At 48.6% G+C, this 27,137-nt stretch overlaps 1 protein-coding gene and 1 non-coding gene across 3 annotated transcripts; both read right to left on the minus strand.

The window, feature by feature from the left end:
- Positions 1-974: 974 nt before the first annotated feature.
- Positions 975-1,078, minus strand: LOC127483049 (U6 spliceosomal RNA). Its single transcript, XR_007909022.1, has one exon. It is a non-coding gene; the product is annotated as a U6 spliceosomal RNA (small nuclear RNA).
- Positions 1,079-20,334: 19,256 nt separating this feature from the next.
- Positions 20,335-26,742, minus strand: EOMES (eomesodermin). Of its 2 annotated transcripts, none has more exons than XM_070073224.1 (6): positions 25,464-26,742; positions 24,365-24,519; positions 23,654-23,775; positions 23,041-23,199; positions 22,897-22,958; positions 20,335-22,121 (listed from the first exon to the last, which is right to left on the minus strand). In XM_070073224.1, exons 1-6 carry the CDS (start codon positions 26,387-26,389, stop codon positions 21,440-21,442), a joined length of 2,106 nt encoding a protein of 701 aa, XP_069929325.1. In that variant the 5' UTR covers positions 26,390-26,742; the 3' UTR covers positions 20,335-21,439. The 2 variants fall into 2 exon arrangements, with proteins under 2 accessions (XP_069929325.1, XP_051674476.2); XM_051818516.2 differs by having other exon boundaries at positions 20,335-22,178; positions 25,464-26,739.
- Between the last annotated feature and the right edge of the window lie 395 nt (positions 26,743-27,137).

Consider the following 27,137-nt stretch of genomic DNA (forward strand, 5'->3'; position numbering starts at 1 on the left):
TATTTGTTCTAAATTTTTCACATACAACAGTTAAAGTAAAAAAGTGTGTATTGTGTTCCTATTAAATTCACAAGTTTAAAAGCATGAAATTGTTTATAATGTAGCAAGGGAATAATATTAAAAACAGCTTAGACTTACTAAGCACTTTCAAAGCCACACGCTTGGGAACACCTTCTAAGTATTTCTTTGTTTAATACTGATGCTACTAGCAGCTAGAATTTATCAAATGTTGCTATTTCAGTCACTCTTGGCACCAACCCCTAAGACAAGGCTATTCTTAACCCAATTCTCTTTTCTTTAGCCATCGTTTCCTCATTTCCCCCACTTTATTCCTTTCCTGATTAAGATTCATAATCTATCATTTCAATCACTTCTTAGTTTCACATTCAAATACTCCCCTTCCCTCCCCAGCACACACGCACTGGAGCCTGGCACAAACTTGCTAAGAGCAGGCACTTCGGTTCCCTGTGGTATTCCCAGTACCTGGAAGAGTGCTGGCACAGTAAGCACTTAAACATTTGAGGTACCAATGAGTTCTTCTTTTATGGAAAAGGCAATTGCCTTCATAAGGCCCTGGAGTGAGATTTGAACCCAGATTTGTGTTGACCAAAGGAAGCCGCTAAACTGTGGGTACTGCAGGAACTGAGAAACAAGGGTGGTGGAGGAGGTTGGAGGAGGCAGTCAGGTGGGTCTGGAAGGAGGAAGACTCCCAAGGAAAGATAAGAGGGAGATGTTTTAGAGAGAAGAGAAAGGAGAAAGGGTGGCACAAAGGCACAGGCATGGAAGGCCAACTTCACTCAGGCAGAGCCTGCAGATGAGACTCATTTGTCTTTGCTTACTCTAATCCAGCCAGGCGCCGTGAATAGATTTGCCTTAATACAATTGTTCCCAGTCCAGTTGTTGAACGCTAAAGAGAAAAGTGACTTTCCCGCGGGTGTCTGAAATATACATCAAAATTAAAGTTTTTTTTTAAAGAAAATACAGATTGCTTCACAAATTTGTGTATCATCCTTGTGCAGGGATCATGTTAATCTCTGTATCATTCCAATTTTAGTGTATACGCTGCCCAAGTGAGCACAAACTTAAGCTTTTAAAAGTCTGGATATATGATTCCCTCATCAGATTTATTTCCGTTGAAATTATTTTTATATTTTTTTTTCAAAGATACATTTATTTATTTGAAAGGCAGAGAGGGAGGGAGAGAAAAGATCTTTTCATCCACTAGATCTCGCCCCAAATGGCCACAACAAGCCATGCTGTACCGGGCTGAAGCCAAGAGTAGAGAACTCCACCCTGGTCTCCCATGTGGGTCGCAGGGGCTCAAGCTCTGGGCCATTTTCTGAGGCCTTTCCAGGTGCATTAGCACAAAGCTGAATCAAAAATAGAGAGCCAGAACCTGAACTACCCCTCTGATATGGGATGCTGGTGTGGCAAGAAGCAGTTTAGCCCAGGGCACTACAACGCTGTCCTCTGGGCTGAAATCAGTCCACTGAAGTACGAACTACTGGGGGCACGTGGCACAGCAGTCAAGGCTCTACTTGGATGTCTGCATTTCCATTTGGAAGGTTTGGATTTGAGCCCTGGCTCCACTTCTGAGTCCAGCTTTTTTGCTAAAAAAAAGCAGCAAGTGATGGCTCAGGTACATGGATCCGTGCTACTCACGTGGCAGACTCAGATTGAATTCTCAGCGCCTGGCTTGTGGGCATTTGGGGACTGAAACTGCCACTCACATGGGCAGCTTGGGTTGAGTTCCTGGCTCCTGGCCTCAGACTGGTCCAGCTTCTTACGGATGTGGGCGTTTTGGAGGTGAACCAACAGATGGAAAATCTCTCTCTGAATCTGCCTTTCAAAATAAATAAGAATTTTTTAAAAATATGTCAACCTTTGGGTAAACTCTTGTAGGAAAACTTCAACCTACATAATCTTGCTTAAATACAAAACTAAACTTGTACCAATAACAGTTTTTCTCTATCTACAATTCCTAAGTAGCAAAAAATATATATATAAATAAAAAAATCCAACAAAATAAAAGCTACTGATGCATATTCTAAAGAGTAAAAAACAACCCTACTCTCATGTATCTGCAAACTCCATTGTAAGAAATAAAAATAATTTTTAAACTCCAAAAGAGGCTTTCAACTCTAAGAAACTCCACCTGCCTGAACTCAGTTCCCAGTATTTAAAAAGAAATCTTAAATTCTAGCTTCTGTAACTTTTTTTCAAGATTTTGTACAATTGTCTTATTAGGAAGAAAAGGACAGTACTTTATGCTTTTTCATGCTTCAACCCATTCACTCAGACATGCCAGAGCTCTCGCATGGTAGCGTTTAACATTTCTTGATTCCCATACCATAAAGGGGAACTTGACATTTCAAGTCAAAAGATGTGAGGACATTTACCAAGACCACGAAATTCTTCAGGAGGTGATTATCATGCTTTAATACTTTTCTTCAAAAATTATAAACTATTTCAAGGGCAGTGACAGTAAATTGAACTCAAGGGAATATACATGTTTAATAATGTAACTCAGATGTAAATCTATGGGGATGGTGTTGTGGCTTAAGGGATTAAGTTGCTGTGTGCAATGCTGGCATCACATATTGAAGCCAGTTTGAGTCCTGGATGTTCCATTTTTGGTCCAGCTCCCTGCTCGTGCAGCTGGTAAAGCAGCAGAAGAGACCCACATCCTCAGGTCCCTGCACACATGTGGGAGACCTGGAAGAAGCTTCTGGCTCCTGGCTTTGGCCTGGCCCAGCCTTGGCAGTTGCAGCCATCTGGGTAGTGAACCAGCAGATGGAATTCCCTCTCTCTCTCTCTCTCTCCCCTCTCTCTGTAACTCTGCCTTTCAAATAAATAAAATGAATCTTTGAAAAAAAAAAGAGAAATCTATTTTCACAAAAGTTTCAGGATGTTTAAGATGAATTTCAGAGACACAATGGGCAGTGTTCTAATGATAGAAAATACTGTTAACTATACCAACTTTAACAGAGTCAATAACACTTGCTTTTGGGTTAACTATCAGATTTTAAAATATATGCAAAACTGTTACTGCTTAAGAAAACAATATCCTGTAAGAGAGAGAAAACAGAATTTTAATCAATATATTAAAAGCTAAAAGCCTTCTCATGCAAGACAATCTCCAGTTAAAAGACACTTAGGATGGGCATTGGGCCCAGTGACTAACAAGCACCTTGGGATGCCTGCATCCCATATCACAGTGCCTGGGGTTGAGTCCCAGGTCCACTCCCAATTCCAGCTTCCTGCTACTGCGCACTCTGGGAGGCAGCAGGTGATGGCTCAAGTACTTGGATCTCTGCCACCCATATGGGAGATCTGGATTGAGTTTTTGGCCTGGCCCAGCCCTAGCTGTTGTGGGTATTTGGTGAGTGAACAAATGACGGTTTAACCTGCTGCACCACAATGCCATGGCCTCTTCAGACTTTCCAGCATCCTCCCAGTGAATTCTGATTTGTGATTTGAGACATTGATTTAGAAATCCTCGCTGAAGTGGTAAGAACAGAAAACAAAATAAATGATAATGGTGGAAATAAGGACACAAGACAACTTTCACTTGTTGATGGCATGATTCAGTACTGAGAAACCCTAAAAATCTTTATAAAAATTCTCTAGGATAAACTAGCATAAGCACATAAGATATATAAGTCTATATATCACATAGGAATAAATTTAGCAGCAATAGATTAGGATCTAAAAGATAAAAGTATAGCATATTGTTATGAATATAAAACTTCAATGCATAGAAACATCATATACTGGATAAAAAGGGTTAATATTGAAAAAATATGAATGTGATACAATAATTAAAATTGTAGCCTGATTTTTATTTATTTATTTATTTACACATCATCATTTACATTTACATCATTTCAGTAAATTGAAAGTGTGTGGCTGGCGCCGTGGCTCACTAGGCTAATCCTCCGCCTGCGGCACCGGCATCCTGAGTTCTAGTCCCGGTTGGGGTGCCAGATTCTGTCCCGGTTGCTCCTCTTCCAGTCCAGCTCTCTGATGTGGCCCGGGAGGGCAGTGGAGGATGGCCCAGGTCCTTGGGCCCTGCACCCACATGGGAGACCAGGAGGAAGCCCCTGGCTCATGGCTTCGGATCAGCGCAGCGCGACGGCGGCAACGCACCAGCTGTAGCGGCCACTTGTGGGGTGAACCAACGGAAAAAGGAAAACCTTTCTCTCTCTCTCTCTCACTGTCTAACTCTGCCTGTCCAAAAAAAAAAAAAAAAAAAAGTGTATGACCATAGAACACAAAATGTAGGGTGTTATTTATTTATTTATTTATTTGAAAGTCAGAGTTACACAGAGATAGAAGGAGAGGAAGAGAGAGAGTGAGAGAGGTCTTCCCTCTGCTGGTTCACTCCCCAAATAGCCACAACAGCCAGAACTGTGCTGATCCGAAGCCAGGAGCCAGGAGTTTCCTCCAGATCTCCCACACAGGTGCAGGGGCCCAAGGACTTGGACCATCTTCTGCTTTCCCAGGCCATAGCAGAGAGCTGGATGGGAAGTGGAGCAGCTGGGACTCTAAATGGTGCCCATATGGGACAATGGCACTGTAGGCAGCAGCTTTACCTGCTATGTCACAGCGCCAGCCCCAAAATGTAGTTTTTACTTAAACAGTTACATGACTGAGGCTGTTTTTAATTTTCTTCACTGACAACCCCATTTTCCCCGTTGAATAAATTGTACTTAAATTAGTGGAGAATCTGCTCTTTCAGTGACTTCCCCGAGGCCTCTGCTGGGTGTGGCCAGGGAGCTCTGTTCAGTGCTCCAGGAGAGTGTCCACACCCAAATTCCATGTGGTTTATTCAGCTCTATTGGCATAGTATCACATTCACCTCCTCTCCTCCAAGGAGACCAATGCCTGGTTGCTAGCCCCTGTAGGTACAGTATGTCTGCAGCCACAGGAACCACACAAAGGATGTGTGCAGTGTTCAGTGTGAGCACAGATCCCGCAGCAGTGACTCTCACCAGGGAGTCAGGGAGCCCTGAGCACATGGAGCCATCCAGTGACTGCTCGAAGACCCAACCACACCCTGTGTCCTCCCATGCAGCCACAGTGTTTTCACAGTCCCGGCACACAAGCTTCCCACAGTCACAAGCACCCAGCCTCCTGTCACTTCTCCCAGCCAGACTCAAGCGTCTCCTCAGCTCATTTCTGGGCACATGGGGAGAAGCTGGCACAGCTGTTACGTATGTCCAAAATGGTGCCTGCTCTCTTTCGGCTAGTTGCAGGATGCAGGTGCCAGGTGGTTGGGGAGCGAGAAATATGCCCCCCTTTTTTCCCTCTAGGTTGGAAGGTACACAGTCCCCACAGGGCTCCAAGCTGGACTAATGCTTCCCACAGCTTTATTGCCAGTGGCTTGGGCTGCTGTAATCTGGTCTCACCTCACTCTCCAAAGCTGGTGCTGAGGCTCTCGGCTGCTAGAGCTGTGTGCGTCCACACTCTCCACATAGATCCACATTGTCCCTCTAATTTGCATGGAGTTTCCTCTGCTGTTTTCTCCCTAACTCTTCCCTGAGATTGGAGTCTCTCCATGTTGGTTTTTTTTTTTTTTTTAAAATGATCTTCCCCTAGACTAGAGCAGTAGGCTCCCTCCCTATGCCACCATCTTGGTGATTCCAACCTGCTTTTCTTTCCTTTTCAAATGGACTAAGGGAGATATATAAAGCTAATTTTTAAAAGAACTATTTATTTATTTAGAAGTCAGAGTGAAAGAGACATACAGAGAGAGGCAGAGACAGAGAGAGGTCTTCCATCTATATAAAGGTTCACTCCCTAAGTGGCCACTACAGCCCTGGCTGGGCCAGGCTGAAGCCAGAAGCCAGGAACTCCATCCCAGTCTCACATACGGGTGGTATGGGACCAAATGCTTGGTCCATCTTCTGCTACCTGCCCAGGAGCCAGATTGGAAGCAGAGCAGCCAAGGACTCAAACTGGTGCTACATTATGGGATGCCAGTGTCCCAGAGGCAATTTAACCTGCTGTGCCACAACACTGGCCCCATAAGACTATTATAAAGATCAAAATGTCCCACAGACTTTGGCAATAGATTGTTTAGGGACAGAGTAGGGAAGGAGGATATTGAAATTCCATAAAGCTATTGAGGCTAAAATAGTGAATCCATAAATACAATCGCTACAAACTGGAAATTACTGATCAGCAAAACTGCAAGCTACTGGATCAGTCAATTGTGGTGCATTTACACAATGAGCATGAATTATCTATAACATCACACACGCTGTGGGCTTAATGTGCCCTGAATTTCACATGTGAAATTAATCCCCACGGGGGTGCTATTTAGAAGTGAGGTCTTTTGGGAAGTGAGTTGCTCTCTCGAACAGATTAGTGCTTTGTCAAAGGGCTGCAGGGGACTGGGCCAGGAGCTCTTTATTAGCTCTACTGCCCTCCTGCCAGGTGAGGGCGCTGCAGCAAGGGCCCCCACCAGCCACAGAATTTGCAAGTAGTTTGGTGTTCCAGCCTCCACAACTTTCGGAAAATAAATTCTGGTTTTCCCTAAAGTATCGTCTCTTTTTTGTTATAGCACCACAAATAGACTGAGACAACATAAAAAACACATGCACTATTGAGTAAACAAAAGCAGACACTGAATGAAAAAAACTGGATACAAGAGAGAATATATCACATGATTTCATGTGTATAAAGTATAAGAAAAGGTGAAAGGATCTATGTTGTTAGAAATAGGGTACTGATTACCCTTAGCATATAAAGTAATTAGAATGGAACATGAGGGCAACTCACAGGTCTCCTTCCCCTTCTTCAAGATTTATTCATTTATTTGAAAGGCAGAGGGAGAGAGAGAAAGAGATCCTCCATCTGCTGATTCATACTCCCCAAGCACTTGCAACAGACAGACAGGTATGGGTCAGGCAGAAGCCAGGTGCCAAGAATTCCATCTGGCTCCCAAACCAGTGGCAGGGGCCCAAGAACTTGGGCCATCCTCTGCTGCTTTTCTAGGCACATTAGCAGGGAGCTAGATTGGAAGTGGAGCAGCCGGGAGTCAAATCTCCCCCTATGGGAGGCCAGTGTTGCAAGTGGTGGCTCAACTGACTGCACCACAATTCCAGCCCCCTTTGGGTTCTTAAACAGATTACACAGGAGTGGTATTCATGAATATTCAATGAGCTATCATTTATTTGTATACTTTCCTACATGTATAATAGCATTTAGTGAGTAGGCATTACTCATAAGGAATTATTGCAAATAATAATAAAAAGGAAACCAATAAAGAAAATATTCTTAGGCAACAAACACACGTTTTGCAGAGGAACAATGCTAATGGCTCATATGCGTATGAAGATCTTTTCATCGAAGTACCTAGAGTCCAGTTCTAAAAAGGCAAGGTTTAACATCTGGCCAAATCCTGGTTAAAACTGCCTAATCTCTCAAGCTTCAGTTTCCTCCCCTATAAAATGGAGATAAGGATGGTGCACACCTTGCAGGGTCACGAAGGTTGAGTGAGAAAAGACATGGACTTTTGAGAACCAATTCTGACACACAGTAAGTTCCCAGTGACCGACAGCAGCATCAGCAGTACTACACCCATATTAAAGAAGGAAAAAGAAACCTAAAAGGCAGTACTGAGGCCAGCATTGTGGCACAGTTGGTTAAGCTTCTGTCTTCCAGTGGCATCCCAGTGGGAGAGTCAGTTCACTCCCTGCTGCTCAGCTTTCTGTCCAGCTCCCTGGTAATGCGCCTGGAAAAGCAACAGAGGATGGCCCACGTACTTGAACCCCTACCACTCACATGGGAGACCTGGATGGAGTTCCTGGCTCTTGGGCTCAACCCCAGCTGTTGTAGCCATTTGGGGAGTATACCAGCAAATGGAAGAATGCTCAATCTCAATTATTCTCTTTCTCTCTCTCTCTGTAACTCTGTTTTTCAAATAAATAAAATCAATCTTTTTTTAAAAAAAAAGGCAGCATTTCTTTTTATACATCAGATTAGCAAAAATTTAGGGAAAAATCTAGGGAAATAGATCCTCACATGTCTTTGGTGAAAATGAGAGTTGTTATCACATAATCACATTAATGATTCAAATAAAGAATTTTGAGGATTTGGAGTAACAATTTCAGGAAATAAATGAATAGTGGTTACTCTGATTGTTTTTTGGGGGGAGTTACTCCTTTTTTGAAAGAGTAAAGAACAGCAATATTAAAAATTTTTTAAATGGGTGTGGAGCATATTCAGGGACATGAAACCTCTCCGTGTGACACTGTAACGGTGGACACGTGTCACTATACACCTGTCCAGACGTTTGGAACACACAGCTCCAAGGCTGAGCCCTGCAGCAAACGCTGGCCTTTGGGTGACTGAGCGGGGTCAGTGCTGGAAGGCATGCCTCACTGTTGGGGGATGCAGGTCGTGGCAGGGAGTATTTGCAAAATCTCCACCTTCCTCTCAACTTTGCTAAAACTTCTCCAAAAAATGAAAGTCTTTACAAAAGGAAACAGAAGCTGTGAGTAGGAATGCTAAAAGACAAGAAGGGAAGGAGAGGAGTCTCCTGCTGCCTCCCCACCACTTCTGGGGTTGAGGTAAGGTCCACACTGAGCACAGGCACTGCTTAATGTGCCTGTCCCACCACTCAGCTCTGCCCCCTGGACACTGCATGAGTGACCACTTCAGTTTCTTTCATCTTCTCAACCCTACCCTGTGGTCTTACTAGCTCAGCCTTGGCACATGCATGAATGCCTCCCTCACAAGCACTCCTACCGCCTTTCACCTCATTCGTTGCATTTCAACTTAAAAATCTTTCCATCCAGAAAACCTTTCGGGATTTCTTTCCTACATCCCTTCTATCCTGTCCCACCTCCCACTCCTCCCCTGTGTTCCATATGCCTTCATCTTCCCTTATCAGAGCCTCATTGCATGCACACTTACCAGGTACATCACAACTTTCTACTTACAGGCTGATTCCTAGGCTGCACGTTGTAAATGTTTTCTCATGCCCCGCCTACTTGTCTCCCCACAGTCCTCTCTGAGGCTCCCAGCAATCAGTGATCTGTTTTATTATATTTTTAAAGATGTATTTATTTATTTGAAAGTCATAGTTACACAGAGAGAAAAGGAGAGGCAGAGAGAGAGAGAGAGAGGTCTTCCATCCGATGGTTCACTCCCCAATTGGCTGCAACGGCCAGAGCTGCGCTGATCCAAAGCCAAGAGCTTCCCCAAGGTGTTCCCACACGGGTGCAGGGGCCCAAAGACTTGGGCCATCTTCTACTGCTTTCCCAGACCATGGCAGAGAGCTGGATCGTATGTGGAGCAGCCAGGACTTGAACCGGGTACCCACATGGGATGCTGGTACTGTAGGTGGCAGCTTTACCGGCTTTGCCAGAGCGCTGGTTCCATTTTTTTTTTTTTTTAAGATTTATTTATTTATTTCACAGGCAGAGTTACTGGGAGAGGGAGATATCTTCCATCCGCTGGTTTATTCCTCAAATGGTCGCAATGGCTGGAGCTGGCTGGGCCAATCCAAAGCCAGGAGCCAGGAGCTTCTTCCAGGTCTCCCACATGGGTGCAGGGTCCCAAGCACTTGGACTATCTTCTACTACTTTCCCAGGCCATTAGCAGGGAGCTGGATTGAAAGTGGAGCACTCAGGATTTGAACTGGTGCCCATATGAGATGCTGGCACTGTAGTTTTACCCAGTATGCTACAGTGCTGGCTCCCAGTGATCTGCCTTTTGTCCCAAGAGATTGATTTGTATTATCTATAATTGTATAGAAATGGAATCTTGGAATACACACTTATTTGCCTTATTTTTTTAAAGAATTATTTTATTTATTTGAAAGACAGAGTTACAGAGAGAGGTAGAGCCAGAGAGAGGTCTTCCATTCCACTGGTTCAGTCCCCAAATGACCACAATGGCCAGAGCTGAGCTGATCCGAAGCCAGGAGCCAGGAGCTTCTTCTGGGTCTCCCACATGGGTGCAGGGGCTCAAGAACCTGGGCCATCTTCTACTGCTTTCCCAGGCCATAGCAGAGAGCTGGATCAGAAGAGGAGCAGCTGGGACTTGAACCGGAGCCCATATGGGATGCCAGCACTGCAAGCTGGGGCTTTAACCCACTGCACCACAGCACCGGCCCCTCTCTTATGTCTTTCAGTATTAATATTCTGAGATTCAACCATATGACTGCTTGGTATTGTCCATTCATTTTTATTACCAAGAAGTATTACATAGCATTGATACATCTCAATTTGTTCTTTCCCACATTGAAGGACACATGTGTTATTTTCAGTTTAGGGTTATTACAAGTAAAACGTCAGGGAGTAGATTTTTGCAAAAGTTTATATATATATATGTGTGTGTGTGCATGTGTGCATGTGTGTGTGTGTATAGATTTCCACCCTTTTGAGTAAACACCTATGAATAGAAAGAATCACATTACATATATTTACCAGACACATACATTTAACCCAGCCATTAAAATGCCAAGATGCACACATCTCATATCAGATACCTGAGTTTAATAGCTGACTCTGGCTCCTGACTCCTTTTATTTTAAGATTTATTCTTTATTTATTTGAAAGGCAGAGTGAGAGTGAGAGAAGGAGAGACAGCGAAGGTGATCTTCCATCACCTGGTTCACTTCACAAAGGGTCGCAATGGCTGGGTGGGGTTGGACCAGGCCAAAGCCAGGAACCTGAATCTCCAGTCCTGTCTCCCTTATGGGTGGCAGGGGCCCTAATACATGGGGCCATCTTTCACTGCTTTCCCAGGCTCATTAGCAGGGAGCCGGATCAGAAATGGAGCAACCGGGACTTGAACCGGGGCTCTGATATGGGATGCTCACATCGCAGGAGGCGGTTTAACCCACTGTGCCATGACACTGGCCCCAGCTCCTGATGCCTAATTAGCTAATGTGAACCCTGGGAAGCAGCAGGTGATGGCTCAAGTAATGGGGCTCCTACCACCCATATGGGAGACTTGGATTGAGTTCCCAGCTCCTGGCTTTAGCCTGAGCAGCCCTGGCTGTTGTGTTTGAGGACTGAACAAGTAAATAGCTTTCTCTCTCTCTCTCTCTCTCTCTCTCTCTCTCTCTCTCTCTCTCTCCTCTTTCAATCTTCTCTCTCTCTGCCTCTCAAGTCAATAGAAAAAAATTTTAAAATGTTTTGGAACTAGATGAGATGATGGTTGCAAGACATTTTAAAAAAATAAAATAAACTGTTTTCAAAACTATTTGCACCATTTTATATTTCCAGGGCATGAGAGTTGCAGTTAATCTGCATGTGTGTGAACACTTGGTATTGCCAGTTTAAAAATTTGATTCACCCTAACATTAGGTATGTAATAGTATCTCAGTGCAGCTCTCCTTTCTCTGGAGCTCTGATCTGAGAACCCTGGCCATCCCTCCAAACTCATGGCTTCACCTCCCCAAATAATTAGAGTTCTGGCTTTGTATGGGCTCCCACACCCACTCTGAGCTGTGGCTTGGAAATTCTCCAGCAATAAGGTGGAGAAATATCAGGACTATCCTCATTTATTTCTATTCTTTAAAAATTTCTATTCTACATTGCTTGGTGTACAATATCTCGGAAGCTATTTTTTTTTAAAAATAGTTTTGTCAGGTTTTTAATTTTTTAAATATGTATTTATTTATTTGAAAGTCAGAGTTACACAGAGAGAGAGGAAGAGGAGAGAGAGAGAGGTTTTCTATCCGCTGGTTCACTTCCCAGTAGGCTGCAACGGCAGGAGCTGTGCTGATTAGAAGCCAGGAGCCAGGAGCTTCTTCCTGGTCTCCCACACTGGTGCAAGGGCCCAAGCACTTGGGCCATCTTCTACTGCTTTCCCAGGCCACAGCAGAGAGCTGGATCCGAGTGGAGCAGCTGAGATTCGAACCGGCACCTATATGGGATGCCGGCACTGCAGGCGGTAGCTTTACCCACTACGCCACAGCACGGGCCCCAGGTTTTTAATTTAATCCCCTAGCTCCCTAGGCACAATTCACATTCATTTTTTAAACTTCTTATTTATTTATTTGAAAGGAAGAATGACAGAGAGACAATGAGAGGGGAGAGAGAGACAGAGACAGAGCAAAAGACAGAGAGATGCCATCTATCTGCTAGTTCAATTCCCAAATGGCAACAACTGCCAGGACTGGGCCAGGCTGCAGCCAGGACCCAGGAACTCCACTGGCTCTATCACATGGGTAACAGGAATCCAAGTACTTGGGCCATCTTCTAGTGTTTTCCCAGGCACATTAGCAAGGAGTTGGATTGGAAGTGGAGCAACTGGGACTCCAACTTGCACTCTGTTATGGGATGCTGGAGCTGGGAGCAGCGGCTTAACCCACTGCACCACAGCCTTCTCTGCTACTACGCTGGCCCCCACATTCTTGTTAATCCATCTTGTCTTAGATCACAAGCCCTACTTTTGACAACTCTGAGATTCAATTAAAATCATATAACTGAAAAAAAAAAGCTAACCATTCATAACTGAATCTTCCTCACTGAATTGTTTCGGTTAGTTAATTTTTTAAAATAAGGTGCCAGGGTAGGCATTTGATGTAGCAATTATTACACCCATGGCGATGCCCCCATTCCATATTGGTATGCCCGGGTTCAAGTCCCAGCTCTGTTCCCAATTTCATCTTGTTAATGTGCACCTGAGAGGTGGTGGATGATAACCCAAATGGTTGAGTCCCTGCCACTCAAATGAGAGACCTGAACTGAGTTCCTGGCTCCTGGCTTTGGTCTGGTTCAGCCTACACCATTGCAGGTATCTGGGGAGTGAATCAACAGGTGACGGCTTGCTCTTTGTATCTCTGTGTGTCACTCTGCCTTAAATAAACAAATTAACTTTAGAAAAAGAAAAGCAGTTGCCAATAATAAAAAGTAGGGAAGTTTTCACATAAAAATCCAGAATGTCCTGAGACATTCTCTGTGGACAACTGGAGGGTGTTCAGGAGGCGGACCTTGCCCCAGTTACATTCTTCCTTCTCGACCATGGCCAGTGTCCTCCGTGGCTGCCTCCACAGATTTCCCAGCCCTCTGGATTCCTATTGTGTGCAGGCAATCAGGGACTCTGGCGAGGGTCAGAGAGTGGGAGGACACTCTGGTCTTCTCCTTGCTGGTTTACTGCAGGTTGGCTTAAGTCTTTCCTAAGGCTGCCGCTTTGGGCAAATGGTCTTATCCATACTGCTGACTCTTTGGAGCACAATGAGCCTGTGGAGGTGCAGGGGAGCTGAGAATCACAGAGGTGGACCCTGTTGTCCTGACCAGAGAGTTTTCTGCAAAAATTCTGCTTCCTGGGTATCAAGCTAAGAATGCAACCTGTAACTTTCCCTCTAAAGCTCCAAGGGAGAACAGGACATTCAGGACTTGAAATCCCTCCCTTGCCTTTCCCAGTTTCTTTTTGCTGAGGGAGAAAGAGGGAGTTATCTTGAGGTGTGCATCCAGATTAAATTAATTGTATTCCTAGAGATTCTGTTTTGTTTACATCCTGACTTTGAGATGAGAGTTTCATCGGTATCATCAGGATCACCTCCCACCGTCTAGGCTACTTACACGTGTTCCGACAGCTCTGAGCAGGAGGGTCCTTAAAGGAGATACGAATATTAGGCACCATCTTCTCATACTCTGCACTCTGTGATCTCAGCTTAACAATATTCAGTTCTGGAACACACACTCACACATACAAGTTTGTATACGCATTTTTGCATCTAAACTCACCCTTCTCCACACTTCTCTTCAGCAGCTATGTAGCCTCTACCTGCACCCTTCTAAATACGCACACAGAATATTCAACTAACTAGACCAACAATCGCTTTTTTTGCATAGAAACTAGAATCTTGAAGAAATAAAATGCTGAAGAATTTTCTTGGATTTTAGATCTCTAAGACAAAGACAAAACTGCCAAGATTAAGGAAAGCTGCAAATGTGGAGATTGCGAGATACATGATCTATGGATTCACTACCCAAGAGCTGAGTTCAGGTCAAAGGGCAAGAAGAAGTAGACAATGTTCCATTACAAGCCTATATTCTGGGGAAAAAAAAGAAAGAAGAAAGATTAATCATTGATCCATTTACATCTCAAACAGCATTTATTCCCTGAAAAAATTTATAAATAATAATAAAAACTGTTCTTTCAAATTTAATATTTTCATAACTAAGTATTTCCTAGGACTTGGAAATATTTTATGTCCGAAGTATATGTCCAACTCATAGCACACTGGAGAATCAATGAATTCCTCCCAGGGTTAGGCAAACCACTTCCTGCTTCTGCATAGTGTGGTGGACAGAGGTAGGACAATCTCCAGGTAACTCTCCAATTCAGTGGCTCAAGGAATGACAACTGGCTTGTGGACTTCAGAAGAAGTCATTAGAAAGTAATGCTTTTATGGCATTAACATTGAGACATTTCAAGAAGAAATAGAGACAATCAAAGACTTCTGTAGTAGGCATTCTACCTGGTGGCACAAGGAATAAGCTACAATTTGGTGTATGGGATGGATAAACTGGATCATATCAATGACATTTATGTCTTAAAACCTACTCTTGCTATTTGAATTACAGTGATAGTCTCAGTCACTACTTCTGTCCCCCTTGCAGAAGTTCTGGGCAATCATCTGTGGATAGTAACCTGAACTTCTCCCATCTCGCTCCTACCTTAGATTTCCTCCCCAAACCTTCCTCTCATTCCAACCCATCTGGTAAGAAGCCACCTCGCCTTGCTTGTGATAGATGGAATTATCCTCCTTACCCTACAATATATTTTTGTCACTGTGTTGCACACTGATTTAGATTGCTTTCTTAGTAATTTTGCATACATCTGATTGTTTCAATAAATGCGTGTCATCTGCTAAATCCTACCAATTTATGCACTTTGTTTAGTTTTTTCATTCGGTTCTATGTCCTATTTTCCCAAAAGGCTGCAGCCACCTCCCTGAGACAGTACATACAGAGCAGGAATCTTGGCTTTTTGGTTCACATCCAAAATGGCATTCAGTGAAACCTGCTCATAGGTATGTAACTGATAAAAATAGGCCTGCTAAAATTCACCAACTCTGTCCATCCCTTAGTGAAATAATGGGCTTAGTTGACAACCACCTGTGGACAGACATGCCCCCAAGACAGACACTGAATATCATGAGTCTCTGAGAGAGTATTATTACTGAAAACCATAGAATCTGAATCAGAGGCTTCATATAAATATCACCTTTTTATTTTTATTTATTTATTTATTTATTTATTTTTTAAAAAAGACTGCCCCAGAACGGAGCTCAGCTCTGTGTCAGAGGATCATGGTTAACACCACAGGAACCCAATAGGCAAAACCCAGAACCAGGAAAATGAAACAAAATAAAGGCTTTTATTTTATTTTATTTTATTTGAAAGAGTTACAGAGAGAGGCAGAGACAGAGAGAGAGGTCTTCCATCCGCTGGTTCATTCCCCAGATGGCTGCAACAGCTGGAGCTGTGCCAATCTGAAGCCAGGAGCCAGGAGCTTCTTCTGGGTCTCTCACGTGGGTGCAGGGGCCCAAGGGCTTGGGCCATCTTCTACTGCTATCCCAGGCCATAGTAGAGAGCTGGATCGGAAGAGGAGCAGCTGGGTCTCGAACTGGCACCCATATGGGATGCAGGCGCTTCAGGCCAGGGCTTTAACTCTGCGCCACAGCACCGGTAAAGGCCATATTTCTTCAAGAAAATGCAAGGAAAAATAAAGGAGGGAACCTTGGCTTGGGGAAGGACTCTGGATTAAGAGAATTCAATGACACATTGACTATACGTGTAGGATCTGTCTGGATCTTGATGAAAACAAACTAACTGAAAAAAAAAAAAAAACCAAGTAAAAAGAACAGCAACTTTATGAGACAATCAAGGAAATGCACCTGACTTATTGCATGATATCCAGAAGTATTGTCAGAGTGGGGTTAAGCTGCTGCCTAGAACACCATGATCCCATATCTGAGCTCAGGTTAGTCCCAGCTGTTTCATTTCCAATCCAGCTCCCTGGTAACGCACCTGGGGAAACAGCAGAGCCTGCCCAACTCCTGGGCCCTGCCACCCATATGGGAGACCTGGACGGAGTTCCTGATTCCTGGACTCACCCAGCTCAGCTGTGGTTACTGAGGTCGTTTGGGGAATGAAGCAGCAGCCAGATCTCTGTCTCTGCTTTTCTGCCTTTCAAATAAGTAAAATCAATCTTAAAACAGTTTTGTTGATTTTATAGTTTTGATTGCAGCATAACAGCTATCTGTATACAAACACATATACACAAAAAAGAGATCTTATCTTTCACATAAAAGAGTTCTTATCTTTTAGGAATCATGTGGACTAAATGGCAGGATTTCTGGGATTTGTGGTGGAGAGCATGGGATGAAGATTATAGATTTAAATAAAGCATCACGAATTAATGGCTATTGTAACAGAGATGGATACGTGTGGGTTCTTTGCTTTCTACTTTGGTGAGAATTTGAAATTGACCATATTTGTTTTTGAATTAATAAGAAATATTTCTTTTCCCAACGCACCATATTTACTCTAGCATCATATTGCAAATTTAAATGATGACGCATGCTAATATTTGGAACAATAGCAATAATAAAGCAGCTTACACCACAGTGAAATTTGTGGTCTCATTTCTTCCTTCTTGGTAGGTAGGCACTATTCGATTCTCCAATTCACAGATGAGGAACCGAAGTTGAGAAAAGCCCAGGCCACGGCAGGGAGTGAGCGGTGGCCAAGGACTAGAGCTTCAGTCTCCGAACACCAAATTCCAGGTCCTTCCCCTGGCGCGAGGAAGCTTTTAAAGGAAGCAAAGGAGTGAGATAAAAAGAACGCTGACCAAACACCAACTTCTGGAGAGTGCGGAGAAGCCCTGCACGGCCGGCCGGGGAAATTCTTACTCTCCTTGGCCACCAGATGGCGGAGGCTACCCGCCGCCCGGAGCAGCGCGGCGCGCTCAGCCCTCCAAGGAAGGGCTGCAGCGCGACCCGGGGAACCGAGGGCGAGGCGCGCTCTGCTCTCCGCCAACCGCGTAGCAAACCTGGGTCGCGCTTAAAGTTACAAAGATCACTGTGTGAGCTCTGTTTCCTCCATGGGGCTTACAGAAGAATTTGGGGACTTTTAAAGGAGGCAAAGGGAAATTAAATCGTGTCGGGGAGGCGCTGCAGAAAACAAGCTGTGGCCCGCGCCGTGGTGGCGGTTGGAGATCTGACACACGCAGCGGCGCCTTTGGAGACCAGCGCCGGGGGCCTGCTCGGCATCTGGCTCAGCTAAACCCTTCCCTGGGTTAACTCAATACGCGTCCTTGGCGGCGCGCTCAGGGTTCGCAGGCCGGGAGAAGGAGGGGTGTGTATGCGAGTGAGTTTTCTCTTGAGCTGTGTAGTCGTAGGGAGAAATTAGGTGGCCGTGAAGGTCGGAGATCATCGTCCTACAACACACACACACACACACACCAGCAATGGTGTCTAACTTCAGGCTGCCCACCAACCGCTTAGCGTGTACGCCCCGGAGCAAATCCAACCCGTCTTGGCTTGGGACGCTCAGGAAGCCCCGGGAACCCCGAGCGCGCGCGCGCTGTCCCTGCCTCTGGGGGCGGCGACAGGGTATCTTATCTTAAACCCCCCCCCCCCCGCCCCCGAGAGAGACTGGCGCAGACGGATGGGTTCCTCGGATTGGAGTACCCGTCTCTCGTTCCCCGGCTGGATCTGGGGACCTTGAATATTTGCAAGTGTAAACTTAAGGGATGCGGGAGTAGGCAGATGGGTAATTGATGGATGAGGAATTCAGTCGGGGTTAGCAACCGGATTTTTGCCGATTGCCTTTTAACACAGGCCTTCGATGATTTCGAAATCTCGGCGGTGTGGTAGTTAAACTTTCGGAGTCGTTCGGAGACAGAGCGCGCCGGGGAAGGAGAGGGACGCACAGCGGCCACGCGAGTGGAGAAGGGATGCTTTTCATTTTTATCCCTACCGGTGGCTGAGTGGTGACACGCGGGATCGCTTTTCTTCCAGAGCGTTTCCTGGACACCCGCAGAGATGTTTAAAAAAATGCCTCGGAGCCTTCAAGGCGCTGCACCGGAGAAGGAAGACTGTGCACCTGCCTTCACCCGGGCGTAAAGCGACTCAGAGACAGACGGGGAAGCTGGGACCAAGGGGACTAGGAGAAGCGTGGCTGCGCAGTTCAAACGGGCTCCAAACCCCCCGCCAGGCTGAATAGGGCCAGCTGGGTAGTCTGCAGCTTCCCCGGCTCCCCAGGCTCACTCCTACCCTTTGCGCCTTTCCCAGTACTCCCTGCAGACGGTGGCGACTGCGCTCCCCACCCCCAGACAGCCACCCCAGCAGTTCTACACCTAGCAGGAGGCATCCTGGAACAACAGGGAGCGGACTCGTGCCGCCGCGGGGTGGGAGTCGGAGCAAGGCCCGGCTGCGAAGTCTCTCCCAAACAGAAAACGGTTACAGGGAGAGACTGGTGGGCTGCAACCACTCAAGTGTTAGGTGGTTTCATTAGGACACACGTGGAGACGCCAAGGGACTATTTCCAACGTCCAGGCGGATCCTCCGTGCACGGCCTTTTCTCGTTTCTTTGCTATGCATTTGCTTTCTTCTTTATTTTTGTTCGAGGCAAGGGCGGAGAAGCGACCCGTGGCGAGCCGGGGTCTTGGCCCGCGCGGGGAGCGCCGACTGCCCGAGCGCAAGCGCGGGGACCCTGGCGGGCACCGCAGACGCGCGGGGCGCCGAGCCCTTGATCTTTATTTAAATGGAGGCTTGTTTATCGATGTCATCCTAGGAGGATTAATTAGATACATCTCTTCACAATTTGGTGTCTGACACTCCATCTTAGGAATGCCTTATCACAGGGTGTTAATTGGGGCCGCTCAGCCGCTTACGTTTCCATTAAACACTGTGAGGGACTTTTCACAAGTACTAGGTTCTTTTGACTGTACGGTGCAAAAACATGCAGGGCTCGAAGCAGGCGAGGGCAGACTCTGCTTTCCCCCGAGAGTGGCTCCATTTCCCGGCTTTCCAGAGGGCGGAAAGGGGAGCGCACAGTTCTGAAATTCCACCGCACCTTCCACTTCGCGCCTGCTGGAAGCGCACGGAAGGGGGCGGGTCGGCGCTGGCGACCAGGTGAGGCAGACTTTTGAGTCTCCCGGCCCGAGACTAAACCTATCAGCCACAAGAAATACATGTGGACAAGCAAATCTGCACAACCGCTCTTCCCGGCTCCCTGGCAGCGTTGCGGTCGGCTTTGAGCACGCACAGTCGGAGACGCGGCGCCCACGTCCCAGCCTCCCAAGGTCACCGGCAGCGCTGGAAGAACTTGGGCCCCAGAAAGATCCGGGGGGTGGGAGCCCGGATTGCCCAGGGACGAGCTCCCGGCGGCCTTAATTGGGCGCAGAAGGGGAGGAGGTCCCGGCGGATGGCTCGCCTCCCAGCAGCTAATCCTCTTAGCAGCTGCATTTCCGTGCGGTGCAGTTAGCAAAATGACTCTCCCAGCCAGACCTTTACCCTGGCGGGGTGAGAATGGGACTGGGAAGGTTTGCAAGCTGGGCCTGAAGCCGTCTGCTGATAAGCCTGGCGGGACGTCTGGCGGGGGACAAAGGGCCCTCCGCCCCACTGCTGGGTTTAACTCTTCGAGTCGGCCCAGAGTTCGGGACCAGGCGTGCGGGGGCCCCTTCGTCCTCCCAGGAGCGGAGCTGAGCGCGAGCAGAACCGCTCTCCGGGCACCGTCCGCAGAGAAGCCATGCGCGGGACGCTCAGGAGCCCCCTGTCCACAGCGCGCGGGCCCCAGAGGATGCCTGCCTGCAGGGTTGCCGGGGGCGGTGTGCCTAGGGTTTCGGTTCTGAAAGCCGCAGGGGAGAACAGAAGCCGAGCTACCGGCAGCCAGCCCGCCGCGCTTCGGGGACCCGGAACTTGTGGGCGCTCCAAGGGCAGCGGGGGTTCCCGGGGAGCCTATGTAGGCCCAGGGCTGCGGAGCCCCAGAGAAGCCCGGAGAACTAAGCGACCAACGGCCTTGGCCGAGGCCGGAGGGTAGGGGGGAAATGGGAGGTTTGGGTGAAATCCGACACGGGCAGTCTTCCACTTCGGCGGCCACCGTCTCTCCCCACCCCCAGCCAACACCTATTGTCCAGACTTCCCGGTGGGGTGAGGAAATAGCCCCATTCACGGTCAACGAAAAAAAGATAAACAAAAGCACCCCCACCCCCACCCCCTCAGGTCTGGAGATCGAGTTAGATTCCGGAGCCTTCCCCGGTAGGGGCCTGGCAGGGTCGGGCCAAGGGGCTTGGAAGGCAGTGTTCCACCTGGAAAAGGTTGGAGGAGGAAGCAACAGGAGAACCCGGATCCCTTACTGAACCACATTTATTAAAAATGACTAAGGCTGTACATAAAAATCCGAGGTCTCTAAAAAGCCTATAGGAGCTGTGGCAGCGGGGTTTCATTTCTTCACGTTACCGAGTTGGTGGGTGGGGATGGCGGAGGCAGAGGATGAGGAGGGAGTTTTCCTTAAACACGTTTCAGGTTAGTACAGAGTAGCTGAGTTACAGTCTTAACTATCTAAGAAGCAAACAGAATATTCCCAGATTTCACTGGGGGTGATGACCCACCGACCCCCTTGCCCCTGCAGCTGCAGTTAGGTGATTCGCAAATTCTTTACACAGCCAAAGCACCAATTTTACATAGTCTCAGACACCTATGTAGACTAGTTGTACAATATATTCCACATTATTCTACAGTCTATCTAACCACACACAACTGTACACTTTAAAAAAAAAATTTCCTTTTTGGCCACTCCCTCCCTTCCCTTCTCCTACTTCCTTCTGGCTGCCCCCAGCACAGGCCAAGGCAGAGGCCTGGAGTCTCCAGGGAGGCAATCTCCCACCAGCACAAACATGGCTTGTTCCAGAAGCCTGCAAGGAATCCAAGGCAAGGGAAGACCAGCACTTTTCACAAGTTTTTCTGAACTCCCAGGCTCAGCATCTTTTGCCCCTGGCAGAAGGTAAGAGCAAAACTTCCATCACCTCAGCTCTCCCAGAAGCAAAACACCATCACCCTCTGGGCTTGTATTTGCCTAAAAGGCTTACCAACAGAAATGGGAATCCGAGGTCTTAACTCGTTTAATAGTGCTGGGCACCCCGTCTTCACAGCCTGCTTCTCTGAATGGTTAGTGTCTCCAATAAATAAATCCAGAGCCTCGAATAACCTTCAATGTTTAAAAACAGTTTCAAGTCCTCCATTAGCTTTATTTTAAAAAAGAAAAATGCTAGGTTTGCTTCAGTTACCTGCAGCAATCAAAAAGCTTTGGCACCTTCTTTGAGACAATTGCACAAAACAGGATGCATCAAGGTAGAAGGCAAGCGTCTTTTTGGCAACCTAGGCAAAGAAGACAGCAAAAGACACCACCAAGTCCGTCTGCAGAAAAGTCCACTGTCCCGAGGTGACGACCACTCTTTAGGGCGTCGTGTAAAACGCATAATAACCCCCCATGCCTTTCGAGGTGTCTTTGCTGTACTCTTCGGCGTTAATGTCCTCACACTTTATGGAGGGAGAATTCTCGTTACTGGAGGTGCTGGGAGACAGCCGCCTTCGCTTACAAGCACTGGTGTACACCCCCGAATCACTGGAATCTAGAGACTTGATGGAAGGGGGTGTCTCTATCCAGGAAGATCCCATTTCTTCCTTGACTTTGTCCTTGGCCAGCGGATCTTCGGGGAACACAGGGGGGCTCGTTCTGGAGGTCCATGGTAGTCCGGCCGCCATCTTCCTCTGGTAAGAACCACGCCCTCCCCACCCTGCCATTGCAGGGAAGGTTGGGTCAGGGTAATACCCCAGGGCATGGGACGTCTGGAGGGGCAAGGACTTAATACCATATGGGAGCAAGGTGCTGGAGGAGTACTCAGGTTCATAGGAACTGATGTCTAGTTTGTTGGTCCCAGGCTGCTGGACAGGCGTGACAAGCCACCGCTGGGGAGGGTTGGCCACCTCTTCGCTCTGTTGGGGTGAAAGGAGGCCGTTGGTCTGTGGCACGGTTCTCTCGCCATTATAATATCGGGCTTGAGGTAAAGTGTTGACAAAGGGCTCCGGGAAGAAGGACTGAACGCCGTACCGACCTCCGGGGACAATCTGATGGGATCTAGGAGAATCCGTGGGAGATGGAGTTAACCTGTCATTTTCTGAAGCGGTGTACATGCTACAATATAAAGAGAAACACTTAAAGAAAAAAACACCCGGATGTTGTCCCCAAACAAACCACCTCCCAGAAACGAAAGTGTCCTGTGCTGAGCGCTACCCGCACGGACAGCGCTGGTATGTCAGAGGGCAGGAACACAGGCAGGTGTGCTGGACAATTTTGGGTGGCCTCTTGGCTCGGGGAAATGTCCTCTCATGCAGCAAGTGTTTAAATGAAAGAAAACGCTGCCTTGGATGCCCTCAAACGTATAGAAGTTAGAACAGTTCCGCTTTGTCAACGTGTCAGAAGGGAGACTGGCTGTGGTGTTTAGAAGCAGCAGGGCCCTGCTACTGAATGTTTAAAAATTATATCCTCTTAGCTTCAGGTTTTTCTTATGTTAACAGAAGAGGGGGAGAGAGTAATATCTGTGCTTGTGAGGATAAAAAACAGTTGGGGCCAGTGAAAAAGGAAGGCATATAAATGTAGATTCTGAAAATGTCAAATCTCTACTCAAATGTAAAAAAAAAAAAAACCCCAGCTCTTCACGTTTAAGCCTTTAACATTTCTTTGGAAATTAACAAAGGCCTTCTGAGAGCATTCTAAAGCAAGATTAAGGCAAGAATTATGCAAAAATAAAAACAGGTAAAACTTCCAAAACACGAAAGCTCCTCCTGGAATATGTTTTCAGCTACACCCTGTTCAAAGATGCCCATGCCAGTAGGAATAAAGCCACACTTACGAATCATAGTTGTCCCTGAAGCCTTTCGCAAAGGGGTTATGATCAATCTTCAGTTGGGTAATCTAGATGGGGAGAAAAACAGTGGTTGAGGGCTCAGTCACTGTGTGCGGTGGCGTAGAGTCTTGGGAAGCTGGGGACACTCACGTCAGTGTTTTGGTAGGCAGTCACGGCGATGAACTGTGTTTCTGAGAAGGTGAAGGTCTGAGTCTTGGAGGGTTCATTCAAATCCTCCACGCCATCCTCTGTCACTTCAACGATGTGCAGCCGGGGTTGGTATTTGTGCAGAGACTGTAAGACTATCATCTAGAAATAGCACAGAGAAAGAGTGTCCAATGCTAAAAAAATCTCTTAGAGACACAATAAAAAGTAGATTTTGACAAATTTTGTGTTTTGCAAGGGGGGCTCCCACTTCCTCCCCACTGACAGCTTGCTTTTCTGTTGCCACCTTTAAGATCTTTATCATTGCCACTTTTGAAACTTATAATTAGGTACGTGTGCTTAATAAGCAGTTTTTTTTCCTCTTGGTTGTCTAAGTCCTTGAAAGATTTCAGTGAATTCTGTTCCTGATAGTCAACACACTGCTACTAAAATGCAGTAAGAAAGTGACAATGAGAAAGTCAAAAAGGAAACAAAAAAGAAAAGGTTAGAAATAGGTGAGCAAACAGGTCACAACTGCAAATATTATGAATACCGCGAGAAAACTGTTATTAGAAGAGAAAGACTGCCAGCAGACACCCCTCTTCTTCTGCCACTCTACCTGGGTGTTGTTGTTATTTGCGCCTTTGTTATTGGTGAGTTTTAATTTCCCAAAGGAAATCTCCTGTCTCATCCAGTGGGAACCGGTATTAGGAGACTCTGGGTGAACATACATTTTGTTGCCTAAAATGAAAAAAAAAAAACAGAAGACTCAAACAGATGAGCTATTTTAAATTGGGGCTGCTGGAGGGCTGTGGGCAGCTAATGGGCAGGGTGTAGTAAGAGCTAGACTTGGCACGGTCTCCCAGGGAGGACAGCGGTGGGGCTCCGCCCACACCCTTCCCAGGGCTCCAGTGCCCCCACCGGCCTTATTCATCTCCACAATATCTCAACATTTGAAAACAGAGCCAACAGCGGATGACCTTTGAAGGTCAATTGGGGAAAGCTGGAAGGTGGCTGGATTTCCATGGTTGAACTCAACCTTGATGGAGACTTATTCCCACTGGGAGAGCTTTTGCCGAGGTTTCCGGAAGGGAGGGATGAAAGGGAGGGGGAGGGCGCTAGGTAAAGTCTCCCTATGCCAGAGCTCTGCTCTCCCTCCAACAATCCAGGCCACAGAAGGGGCTCCTACACTATCCCAGGCCCGGACTGGGGTGGGGTGAGGTTTGTGAGAGCTAGATTGCACGGTGAGTCGTCTGGGTCTAGGGCTCGGTTTCTTCCCAGCCCGCACCCCACCCCCACCCCCAACGCGCGCGGCCTCCTCTCTCCTCACCCTGCATGTTATTGTCGGCCTTGCCGCAGGTCACCCACTTGCCACCCTGGAAGCGCCAGTGGTTGGGGTCGGCCAGCACCACCTCTACGAACACGTTGTAGTGGGCGGTGGGATTGAGTCCGTTTATGTTGAAGCTCAAGAATGGAAACATGCGCCTGTGTAGGGGGAACAGAACCGGGGCAAGCGGCTGAAATTGGGAGAGCCGAGGGCGCGGCCGCACAACGCCCAGTCCCCCAGACACCGGGATGGCGTCGGAGCAGTCCCTCTAGAAGTCTGCAATGGCCGGCATACTGATAAAGTGGCCCCAAAGCACGGCAAACATCTTTGAGTTGACTGCTCTTGGAACACCTCCCTTTTTTTCCAGAATAAACTGCCCTAAACGTATTTCCCCCGTTCAAGTGCTCACCCTTTTAAATGTGCATTCATTTTTCTACCAAAATGTAAAGCAAAAACCCTTAACTTGAAATACACAAGTACCAGAAAACTACAACACACCGGGGCTTGCGCTTTGAATGCAAGTCCCCCTGAAGTGCCTCTCTCCCCACGCACACGGGAGCGTTCTCCCGAATAACCACTGCCGGCACCTGGATGTGTATCCTAACTTTCTCACTCGGAAACCAGGCCAGCTCAGCTCCAAGGCTTGGCCTACCCACGGACCCGCTGTCCCAGGTGCGCGCTCCAGCCCTCCTGCCCAACTCCCAGAGGCGCCCCATGGAGATCCCGGCGCCTAAAACTGCAGGAGCCCATCTAGGCGCGCAGGTGGCCGCCAGCTCGTGCCCCCTACCCTGGGCGCAGCTCCTCGCCGGCGTGCAGGGACCAGCAAACCGCCGAGCGGGCGGATGCAGTGAATCCAGCTTTGTGGACCAGTCCAAAAGTCCATTTCCGCCTCCTCCTTGTCAATCCAGGTGAGGGGAGGAGAGGATCCAGCAGCCAGGATGAGCGTACCGAGCAAGCCGGCGGCGCGTGGCCGCAGAGAGACCCTGCACTGGAGATGCGGTGTCTCCCTCGTTGCGCGTGTTAAAACACACGAAGCGGCCTTCCCCGGGACCACAGTCCCCCTTTACCCCGGCACCCAGGGGCCCCTCCCCGCCGCGCTCACCTGCCCTGTTTCGTAATGATCATCTCAGTTTGGTGACGGTGGAATTTGAGCCACAGTGGCCGGTTGCACAGGTAGACGTGGGCGCGGAAGCCGGAAGCGGGAACCCCGAGGCCCCCTAATCCTCCGCAAGATCCCGCCGCCGCCGCCCCAGGGTAGGGCCCATAGATCGGAGCCCCCTGGCCGTACTGATAGGCACCCGGGCCGCTGCCCCCGCCGCCGCCGCCGCCGCCGCCACCCCCGGAGCCACTGCCGGGGCCGGCTCCCGGGCCGAACTGCGCCCTCCCGGGTGGGCACACAGCCGCGGGGAAGCCGCCGGGGGGCAGCATGGAGCCGTAGGGGTAGCGCGCCCCGTTGGGAGCCGGGTACACTGATCCGTGGGGCGCCCCGGCTGCCGCTTGGTACGGGAAGAGCGAGCAAGGTGCAGCTAGCTCTGCGCCCTGGGGCCCGGGGGACTGAAGGTAGTAGCGCTCCGAACTCAGGCTGTCCATGGAGTAGCGCGCGGTGGCAGCAGCGGCGGCAGCGGCGGCTGCGGCGGCGGCAGCGGCGGAGGGCAGCTCCTCCTCTCCGCAGGGGGAGCCCTTGCGGCCGTCCGGGGGCCCGGGCTTGGCCACGGCCGCGGCTCTGGCAAAGGCGTCCCCGGCGTCGGCGTCACTGAGCATGGCCGCGGGGGGCCCCGCGCTGGCGGCTGCGGGCTCCCCGTTTCCCACCTCGCACGAGAGACTGCCTGAGAACTTCTTGGGCGCTTTGTCTAAGTCCAGCCTCTGAGGCGAGGGCGCCGCGCCCGGGAGGTGGCCTGCGCTCCCCCCGCCACCCCCGCCGCCACCGCCGCCGCCGCCGCCGCCGCCGCCGCGCGCACTCTCCAGCGGGTAGAAGTGCGCGCTGGGCAGGTTCACGGAGCTCACCAGGAGCTGCTCCCCTAACTGCATGCTTTGCAGAGAGCAGACGGCAGCTGGCTGCTTCCTCTCCTCTGGTGGCCTTATTATAAAGGCAGGATGGGGGGAGCCAGCGCCCCCTTCCGAGGGGAAGGTAACTTCCCCTTCCTCCCGCGCCCGGGCTACCCACCTGCCGACTCGCGGGCCGCTACAGTGCGCACCCGTGCGCCCTCAGTGCAGCGTTCTTTCCGTTTGGAAAGCGCACAGAGTTTGAAGGCAGGAGGTGGAAACTGACCGAGAAGTACTCTCTCCCTCCCCCTCCCCTCTTGCCTCTCAGGAGTCCCACACTCACGCCCGGGATCTTTGTCCTCATCCACCCCCAGCCCGCGCCTTTCTGCCCTATCTCAATTGCCAAACCGTTGGTGTAGCTGACCACTTGGAAACTTGCAGGCTGTCACTGGCTGCTTTATATACATGGGGCCTGGGAGGGGCTTCGCAGCCCCACAGCTCGGGGACCCTCCTTATTGGCTGATGCAGGTGACACTAATTCAATTAGGCATTTACTAATTGGATCAAGTTGCTTGCGACTTTCTTTTCCTTTAGCCCGATTTTTTTTTTTTTTAAGATTCTGTCCTGCTGTGAGCATCAGTTCTGGAGTTTAGGGGAACCGGTTTTGGGGGCAGCACAGCGGAGTCCATCCTTGGCACAGGAATCACCCCCCCGCACTTTGCGCGGGTAATGCTGTGGCAGGAGCAGGTTTTAGAGGCCGGAGGGAGAATGGCTGTCCAAGCTGACTGCTGGC

Source organism: Oryctolagus cuniculus, chromosome 4 (genome assembly GCF_964237555.1).
Source record: "Oryctolagus cuniculus chromosome 4, mOryCun1.1, whole genome shotgun sequence".
In the NCBI taxonomy this organism is placed as follows: domain Eukaryota; kingdom Metazoa; phylum Chordata; class Mammalia; order Lagomorpha; family Leporidae; genus Oryctolagus; species Oryctolagus cuniculus.